At 42.7% G+C, this 10,000-nt stretch overlaps 2 protein-coding genes across 3 annotated transcripts in view; one reads left to right on the plus strand and one right to left on the minus strand.

The window, feature by feature from the left end:
- zbtb49 (zinc finger and BTB domain containing 49) overlaps positions 1–2,618 on the minus strand; it is a 10,382-nt gene extending 7,764 nt beyond the window's left edge. The window contains exon 1 of one of the 2 annotated variants that reach the window (XM_052154614.1): positions 2,582–2,618. The gene's annotated coding sequence lies outside the window, so the exon portion shown is untranslated. Of the gene's footprint in view, positions 1–797 lie in introns of both variants that reach the window. The other variant, XM_052154615.1, reaches the window with a different exon arrangement.
- A 5,585-nt stretch (positions 2,619–8,203) lies between these two features.
- The window catches only part of LOC127663155 (cell growth-regulating nucleolar protein-like), a 3,277-nt gene continuing 1,480 nt past the window's right edge, over positions 8,204–10,000 (plus strand). The window contains exons 1-5 of the mRNA XM_052154639.1: positions 8,204–8,428; positions 8,717–9,043; positions 9,128–9,235; positions 9,322–9,372; positions 9,482–9,746. Coding sequence (XP_052010599.1) covers positions 8,798–9,043; positions 9,128–9,235; positions 9,322–9,372; positions 9,482–9,628 — 552 coding nt within the window. The 5' untranslated portion in view covers positions 8,204–8,428; positions 8,717–8,797 and the 3' untranslated portion in view covers positions 9,629–9,746. The remainder of the gene's footprint in view (positions 8,429–8,716; positions 9,044–9,127; positions 9,236–9,321; positions 9,373–9,481; positions 9,747–10,000) is intronic.

A 10,000-nucleotide genomic window follows, 5' to 3' on the forward strand; every position in this document is an offset into this window, starting at 1 on the left:
AGACACACACACGATCACAGTACACAGACACATGTGATCACAGTACACACACAGACACACGATCACAGTACACACACAGACACACGTGATCACAGTACACACACAGACACATGTGATCACAGTACACACGTGATCACAGTACACACACAGACACACACACGATCACAGTACACACACAGACACATGTGATCACAGTACACACGTGATCACAGTACACACACAGACACATGTGATCACAGTACACACGTGATCACAGTACACACACAGACACACACACGATCACAGTACACACACAGACACATGTGATCACAGTACACACACAGTACACACGTGATCACAGTACACACACAGACACATGTGATCACAGTACACACGTGATCACAGTACACACACAGACACACGTGATCACAGTACACACACAGTACACACGTGATCACAGTACACACACAGACACACGTGATCACAGTACACACACAGACACACGTGATCACAGTACACACGTGATCACAGTACACACACAGACACATGTGATCACAGTACACACGTGATCACAGTACACACACAGTACACACGTGATCACAGTACACACACAGTACACACGTGATCACAGTACACACACAGACACACGCGATCACAGTACACACACAGACACACACACGATCACAGTACACACACAGACACACACACGATCACAGTACACACACAGACACACACACGATCACAGTACACACACAGACATTTACATTTACATTTTACATTTATGCATTTGGCAGATGCTTTTATCCAAAGCGACTTACAGTGCACTTATTACAGGGACAATCCCCCCGGAGCAACCTGGAGTTAAGTGCCTTACTCAAGGACACAATGGTGGTGACTGTGGGGATCAAACCAGCAACCTTCTGAGTACCAATGTATTATACAGAGCACTTATTACAGGGACAATCCCCCCCGGAGCAACCTGGAGTTAAGTGCCTTGCTCAAGGGCCCAACAATGGCATCTTGGTGGTGCTGGGGCTTGAACCCCCGACCTTCTGGTCAGTAACCCTGAGCCTCAACCACTGAGCCACCACTGCCCCAAACAACCACAGACACACGTGATCACAGTACACACACACACGTGATCACAGTACACACACACACGTGATCACAGTACACACACACACACACGCGATCACAGTACACACACACACACACGCGATCACAGTACACACACACACGCGATCACAGTACACACACACACGTGATCACAGTACACACACACACACACACACGCGATCACAGTACACACACGCACGATCACAGTACACACACACGTGATCACAGCACACACACACACACACTATCACAGTAGTGTGCCAGTCTGAACTCATCTATAAACATGGGTGGCATTAGGGGGCATTCTCATTCTACAGGGCATAGGCTTTCATACAGCTTCAGCGCCCCTAAATTTCATCTCAGGCCCTCTAATATAATATAATATAATATAATATAATATAATATATAATATAATGAATCAGTCATGGTCAGATCTGCATCTGTTGGCACACTGAAGGACAGGAGGATGAACTATGAGTAAAAGATGACATCATAATGAGGTCATAACTGCGTCACTTATTATTATGTTTAGGCGTGTGTTGTTGTCATTTGAGGGAAAACACTTATGATGCACATTTTAATAAATGATCATTGACTCGGGTTCATTAATACTTTAAGACATTCATTTGTTGCCACCTGCTGGTTAAATGACGTCATCATTCATCAACAATGTTTGATATTACTGTAAGTTACTAAATGATTATTTTATGGTAACAGTTCACAATAAGGTTGTTTTGTTGATAAGTTAATGACATAAACAATAAACAAAACTCTTTCAGCACTTATGAATGGTGCAACATGTCGTCATGTGAGATATGATCATATGTTAATATAATACATTATGAACAATGAATGATTGCGTTTCATAAATGGACACGAATCAGTAATATTAATAAATGCAACATTATTGTAAAGTGTCCCAGTGTTGAAATAGAGAACAAATGAAATGGTTAGTGCAGATGAAACATGATCATTAATATACAGCAGAAACATCAACTCAAAGCAGACAGGAAATATTTTATACATATAGAAAATCACATTTTTATTTCATATCTTTAAAAGTTTGTTGTATCATGACTATATATATGTGTGTGTGTGTGTGAGAGAGAGAGAGAGAGAGAGTGTCTGTGTGTGAGAGAGAGACAGAGAGAGAGTGTGTGTGTGTGTTTGCGTGAGAGAGAGACAGAGAGAGAGAGTGTGTGTGTGTGAGTGAGTGAGAGAGAGAGAGAGTGTGAGTGAGTGTGTGTGTGAGTGAGTGAGAAATAGAGAGAGAGCGTGTGTGTGTGTGCGTGTGCGTGCGCGCGCGCCATTGACCAGCCATGACAAAATTGCCCTTTCACTCATAACTACTGCTGATGTGACGCGCTCGATCAGATGTAGTGTATTGTGAGTGTATTGTGTGCTGTTATAATCTGTTTATGAGTGTGTGTGTTGCGTGTGAGTGTGTTTCTGAAGAATAAAACAGATTTAGAAGAGTCGCGCTCACCTTTCATTCGGATGAACAGGCACCGGACAAGATGACGTCACGTCCTTCTACAAAATAAGAGCCGTTGCGCAGCGCATTATGTTTAAGAATAAAATAATAAACATAAAAATAAAATAATAAAATACATAATATAATAATGGTGATATGTAGGAATTTCTTCGAATTGTTATAATATTTTTGGACTTTATAAAATATATTATATTATAGTTGATGCTTGTTTATTTGTTTAGAAATTCACCTTATACGGAATTGTCATATAAGTTTGATTATTTATGTTAAAATATTCAGTGCCATTTTCAACAACTGTTAGACAACTGTACATTTGATTTGGCAGAAAATGAAACGAAATTAAATTTTTAGTTCCCTTTTGTTAACTTCCGCTTTTCGAGTTTCTTTTAGACTGTGTTCCAACGGGATTAATCACCCTCCGAAGGGCACTTTGAAGGGAGAACAATCATAATAGTCATGGTGTAAGATCGTGTCAAACAGAATTTACAATAAAAACGACTTCATACGTGAGTTCTGAATTACCCTAATTTTTGAGCCCCACATCTTTTAGCCTTTCAAATCTCTCACAGTGTATGGAAAAGTCTTCAAAGGGAATAGGGCATAGGGATGATCACTACTGAATGGGGTTCTCCCTCCAGCAGAACACATGTGATGCGTGTCTGTTGTGATTGAAAGACAGAGATGAAGAGAACAGAATCAACCCTAATCAGTTTGTGTCGTTTCATGAACATACTTCATTTGTGTTCGAGAACCGAGAGAGATCAGCTGCTGTTCTTCATCTGTTCATTAGATCAGTCTGAGAGATCGGCTGCTGTTCTTCATCTGTTCATTAGATCAGTCTGAGAGATCGGCTGCTGTTCTTCATCTGTTCATTAGATCAGTCTGAGAGATCGGCTGCTGTTCTTCATCTGTTCATTAGATCAGTCTGAGAGATCGGCTGCTGTTCTTCATCTGTTCATATGATCAGTCTGAGAGATCGGCTGCTGTTCTTCATCTGTTCATTAGATCAGTCTGAGAGATCGGCTGCTGTTCTTCATCTGTTCATTAGATCAGTCTGAGAGATCGGCTGCTGTTCTTCATCTGTTCATATGATCAGTCTGAGAGATCGGCTGCTGTTCTTTCTCTGTTCATATGATCAGTCTGAGAGATCGGCTGCTGTTCTTCATCTGTTCATTAGATCAGTCTGAGAGATCGGCTGCTGTTCTTCATCTGTTCATTAGATCAGTCTGAGAGATCGGCTGCTGTTCTTCATCTGTTCATATGATCAGTCTGAGAGATCGGCTGCTGTTCTTCATCTGTTCATATGATCAGTCTGAGAGATTGGCTGCTGTTCTTCATCTGTTCATATGATCAGTCTGAGAGATTGGCTGCTGTTCTTCATCTGTTCATTAGATCAGTCTGAGAGATCGGCTGCTGTTCTTCATCTGTTCATATGATCAGTCTGAGAGATCGGCTGCTGTTCTTCATCTGTTCATTAGATCAGTCTGAGAGATCGGCTGCTGTTCTTCATCTGTTCATTAGATCAGTCTGAGAGATCGGCTGCTGTTCTTCATCTGTTCATTAGATCAGTCTGAGAGATCGGCTGCTGTTCTTCATCTGTTCATTAGATCAGTCTGAGAGATCGGCTGCTGTGCTTCATCTGTTCATATGATCAGTCTGAGAGATCGGCTGCTGTTCTTCATCTGTTCATTAGATCAGTCTGAGAGATCGGCTGCTGTTCTTCATCTGTTCATATGATCAGTCTGAGAGATCGGCTGCTGTTCTTCATCTGTTCATTAGATCAGTCTGAGAGATCGGCTGCTGTTCTTCATCTGTTCATATGATCAGTCTGAGAGATCGGCTGCTGTTCTTCATCTGTTCATTAGATCAGTCTGAGAGATCGGCTGCTGTTCTTCATCTGTTCATATGATCAGTCTGAGAGATCGGCTGCTGTTCTTCATCTGTTCATATGATCAGTCTGAGAGATCGGCTGCTGTTCTTCATCTGTTCATTAGATCAGTCTGAGAGATCGGCTGCTGTTCTTCATCTGTTCATTAGATCAGTCTGAGAGATCGGCTGCTGTTCTTCATCTGTTCATTAGATCAGTCTGAGAGATCGGCTGCTGTTCTTCATCTGTTCATTAGATCAGTCTGAGAGATCGGCTGCTGTTCTTCATCTGTTCATTAGATCAGTCTGAGAGATCGGCTGCTGTTCTTCATCTGTTCATTAGATCAGTCTGAGAGATCGGCTGCTGTTCTTCATCTGTTCATTAGATCAGTCTGAGAGATCGGCTGCTGTTCTTCATCTGTTCATTAGATCAGTCTGAGAGATCGGCTGCTGTTCTTCATCTGTTCATTAGATCAGTCTGAGAGATCGGCTGCTGTTCTTCATCTGTTCATTAGATCAGTCTGAGAGATCGGCTGCTGTTCTTCATCTGTTCATTAGATCAGTCTGAGAGATCGGCTGCTGTTCTTCATCTGTTCATTAGATCAGTCTGAGAGATCGGCTGCTGTGCTTCATCTGTTCATATGATCAGTCTGAGAGATCGGCTGCTGTTCTTCATCTGTTCATTAGATCAGTCTGAGAGATCGGCTGCTGTTCTTCATCTGTTCATATGATCAGTCTGAGAGATCGGCTGCTGTTCTTCATCTGTTCATTAGATCAGTCTGAGAGATCGGCTGCTGTTCTTCATCTGTTCATATGATCAGTCTGAGAGATCGGCTGCTGTTCTTCATCTGTTCATTAGATCAGTCTGAGAGATCGGCTGCTGTTCTTCATCTGTTCATATGATCAGTCTGAGAGATCGGCTGCTGTTCTTCATCTGTTCATATGATCAGTCTGAGAGATCGGCTGCTGTTCTTCATCTGTTCATTAGATCAGTCTGAGAGATCGGCTGCTGTTCTTCATCTGTTCATTAGATCAGTCTGAGAGATCGGCTGCTGTTCTTCATCTGTTCATTAGATCAGTCTGAGAGATCGGCTGCTGTTCTTCATCTGTTCATTAGATCAGTCTGAGAGATCGGCTGCTGTTCTTCATCTGTTCATATGATCAGTCTGAGAGATCGGCTGCTGTTCTTCATCTGTTCATATGATCAGTCTGAGAGATCGGCTGCTGTTCTTCATCTGTTCATTAGATCAGTCTGAGAGATCGGCTGCTGTTCTTCATCTGTTCATTAGATCAGTCTGAGAGATCGGCTGCTGTTCTTCATCTGTTCATTATGATCAGTCTGAGAGATCGGCTGCTGTTCTTCATCTGTTCATTAGATCAGTCTGAGAGATCGGCTGCTGTTCTTCATCTGTTCATTAGATCAGTCTGAGAGATCGGCTGCTGTTCTTCATCTGTTCATATGATCAGTCTGAGAGATCGGCTGCTGTTCTTCATCTGTTCATATGATCAGTCTGAGAGATCGGCTGCTGTTCTTCATCTGTTCATTAGATCAGTCTGAGAGATCGGCTGCTGTTATTCATCTGTTCATTAGATCAGTCTGAGAGATCGGCTGCTGTTCTTCATCTGTTCATTAGATCAGTCTGAGAGATCGGCTGCTGTTCTTCATCTGTTCATTAGATCAGTCTGAGAGATCGGCTGCTGTTCTTCATCTGTTCATTAGATCAGTCTGAGAGATCGGCTGCTGTTCTTCATCTGTTCATTAGATCAGTCTGAGAGATCGGCTGCTGTTATTCATCTGTTCATTAGATCAGTCTGAGAGATCGGCTGCTGTTCTTCATCTGTTCATTAGATCAGTCTGAGAGATCGGCTGCTGTTCTTCATCTGTTCATTAGATCAGTCTGAGAGATCGGCTGCTGTTCTTCATCTGTTCATTAGATCAGTCTGAGAGATCGGCTGCTGTTCTTCATCTGTTCATTAGATCAGTCTGAGAGATCGGCTGCTGTTCTTCATCTGTTCATTAGATCAGTCTGAGAGATCGGCTGCTGTTCTTCATCTGTTCATTAGATCAGTCTGAGAGATCGGCTGCTGTTCTTCATCTGTTCATTAGATCAGTCTGAGAGATCGGCTGCTGTTCTTCATCTGTTCATTAGATCAGTCTGAGAGATCGGCTGCTGTTCTTCATCTGTTCATATAGATCAGTCTGAGAGATCGGCTGCTGTTCTTCATCTGTTCATATGATCAGTCTGAGAGATCGGCTGCTGTTCTTCATCTGTTCATTAGATCAGTCTGAGAGATCGGCTGCTGTTCTTCATCTGTTCATTAGATCAGTCTGAGAGATCGGCTGCTGTTCTTCATCTGTTCATTAGATCAGTCTGAGAGATCGGCTGCTGTTCTTCATCTGTTCATTAGATCAGTCTGAGAGATCGGCTGCTGTTCTTCATCTGTTCATTAGATCAGTCTGAGAGATCGGCTGCTGTTCTTCATCTGTTCATTAGATCAGTCTGAGAGATCGGCTGCTGTTCTTCATCTGTTCATATGATCAGTCTGAGAGATCGGCTGCTGTTCTTCATCTGTTCATTAGATCAGTCTGAGAGATCGGCTGCTGTTCTTCATCTGTTCATATGATCAGTCTGAGAGATCGGCTGCTGTTCTTCATCTGTTCATATGATCAGTCTGAGAGATCGGCTGCTGTTCTTCATCTGTTCATTAGATCAGTCTGAGAGATCGGCTGCTGTTCTTCATCTGTTCATTAGATCAGTCTGAGAGATCGGCTGCTGTTCTTCATCTGTTCATTAGATCAGTCTGAGAGATCGGCTGCTGTTCTTCATCTGTTCATTAGATCAGTCTGAGAGATCGGCTGCTGTTCTTCATCTGTTCATATGATCAGTCTGAGAGATCGGCTGCTGTTATTCATCTGTTCATTAGATCAGTCTGAGAGATCGGCTGCTGTTCTTCATCTGTTCATAAGATCAGTCTGAGAGATCGGCTGCTGTTCTTCATCTGTTCATTAGATCAGTCTGAGAGATCGGCTGCTGTTCTTCATCTGTTCATTAGATCAGTCTGAGAGATCGGCTGCTGTTCTTCATCTGTTCATTAGATCAGTCTGAGAGATCGGCTGCTGTTCTTCATCTGTTCATTAGATCAGTCTGAGAGATCGGCTGCTGTTCTTCATCTGTTCATTAGATCAGTCTGAGAGATCGGCTGCTGTTCTTCATCTGTTCATTAGATCAGTCTGAGAGATCGGCTGCTGTTCTTCATCTGTTCATTAGATCAGTCTGAGAGATCGGCTGCTGTTCTTCATCTGTTCATATGATCAGTCTGAGAGATCGGCTGCTGTTCTTCATCTGTTCATATGATCAGTCTGAGAGATCGGCTGCTGTTCTTCATCTGTTCATATGATCAGTCTGAGAGATCGGCTGCTGTTCTTCATCTGTTCATTAGATCAGTCTGAGAGATCGGCTGCTGTTCTTCATCTGTTCATATGATCAGTCTGAGAGATCGGCTGCTGTTCTTCATCTGTTCATATGATCAGTCTGAGAGATCGGCTGCTGTTCTTCATCTGTTCATATGATCAGTCTGAGAGATCGGCTGCTGTTCTTCATCTGTTCATATGATCAGTCTGAGAGATCGGCTGCTGTTCTTCATCTGTTCATTAGATCAGTCTGAGAGATCGGCTGCTGTTCTTCATCTGTTCATTAGATCAGTCTGAGAGATCGGCTGCTGTTCTTCATCTGTTCATTAGATCAGTCTGAGAGATCGGCTGCTGTTCTTCATCTGTTCATTAGATCAGTCTGAGAGATCGGCTGCTGTTCTTCATCTGTTCATAAGATCAGTCTGAGAGATCGGCTGCTGTTCTTCATCTGTTCATTAGATCAGTCTGAGAGATCGGCTGCTGTTCTTCATCTGTTCATAAGATCAGTCTGAGAGATCAGCTGAGATGATCACAGTGAAATCATCACAATCAGAATTCAGGTCTATTGACTGAGTGTCTTAGATTTTTCTGGAATCAGTTAACATGCAAATCAGTTATTTATGATGCAAACTATTTACAATATATACTTAATATAATGTATATATGAATATAATGCATGCATGGAGGGTGTGAAGAGTTCAACTGTAGAGGACAAAATGAACAGAATAACAATGAATCCATTATCCAGTGTAGTACAGAGGTGTGTGCTGTTGCAGTGGTGCAGAATTAGTCAAGTCCGCTGTCTGTGCTGGAGAAACACACTGCAGTTGTGCTGTTCTTCATTACAGGATCATCAGCTGATCTTCAGGATGGTGTTCTTCACATCCGGAGAGTCGTCGAAGAAAGCTTGAGTGGAGAAACATGTGCTGATGTGTCGTGGATGTCGGGTGTCGTCCTGCATCGACTGCGGGAAAGTTTTGGGGTTAGATGTTTGTGCAGATGTGTTGTGTAGATGTGTGTGTGTGTTGAGTGTGACTGATGTATTGGGGTTTGTTCACATGGGCGACAATTACAAGAACCACAACAAGTTCATCAGGAAAGATCAGAAATATGGAGGGAAAGATTTCCAGGTGAAAGCCATTAAAGGCGACGTGAAGCAGCATCAGTGGATTCAGGTGAAGAAGCATTGAACGTTTATAGATGTCTGAAGTGATTCTCCCGCTTCAGTTTGAAATCACTCACTGTTTTTGCTTCTGCAGAGGATCCAGGAGGCCATGAACAGACCCGGCGTTGAGTATAGACTGCGTCAGGTTCTGGATCAGGTCAGCTCGTACAATAACGTGCCCAGGAAGAGAGCAAAGTTTGAGGTGAAATTCTCACACACACATGATGGAGCTGCTGAAGTCTGTTGGTGTGCTTCTTTATAATCATCTGTTTCCTTCACATGATGTAGAATTGGATGGAGAACAGTCTGATGATACACAACCTCAGTTTAGTGGAGCAGGTGTGGCTATCTATCCGTTTGAAAGATGTTCATGTTGGCTTGAACAATTTGGTTTAACAATGTGTTTTCTGATAAACTAAAGCGATCAATAATTGTGATTGTTCTGCAGGACGTCAGTCAAAATAACCATTCGACACTCCGTGAACGAGACAGATCCACTGAGAATCAAACAAACCTCAATAACGGAGCTGCTGCTGAGCTGAATGAAGAAAATAACACGAGCAAACGGGAGAAGAAACAAACAAAAGAGTTCTGAGGAGACCTCCGAGCAGAACGGAGTAAACACCTGCGAGAAACACAAGAGATCAGAACAAGAAGAGTCTGACCAATCAGAGAGTGTTTACCCTGAGGGGGAGGAGTCAGTGTATCAGAAGGTATTTCATACTTAATAATAATATGGATTTCCTGTGACACTGATATTAATGACAGAGAGTGATTTAATAACTGATATATTAATACATTTAAATGTATTAATTCAAATCAGGAATGGAAAACAGGTGAGAACAATCAGAAACAGATGGCAGTGATGACGTAGTGTAGGGGAAACATAAGGGAGACAGACTGTGACATAACCCCCCAAGGGTTGATTCCTGGCACCCCAAAGATGGCTGAGGAGGGCAGGAAGATG

This window comes from Xyrauchen texanus, chromosome 23 (assembly GCF_025860055.1).
Source record: "Xyrauchen texanus isolate HMW12.3.18 chromosome 23, RBS_HiC_50CHRs, whole genome shotgun sequence".
NCBI classification, from domain to species: domain Eukaryota; kingdom Metazoa; phylum Chordata; class Actinopteri; order Cypriniformes; family Catostomidae; genus Xyrauchen; species Xyrauchen texanus.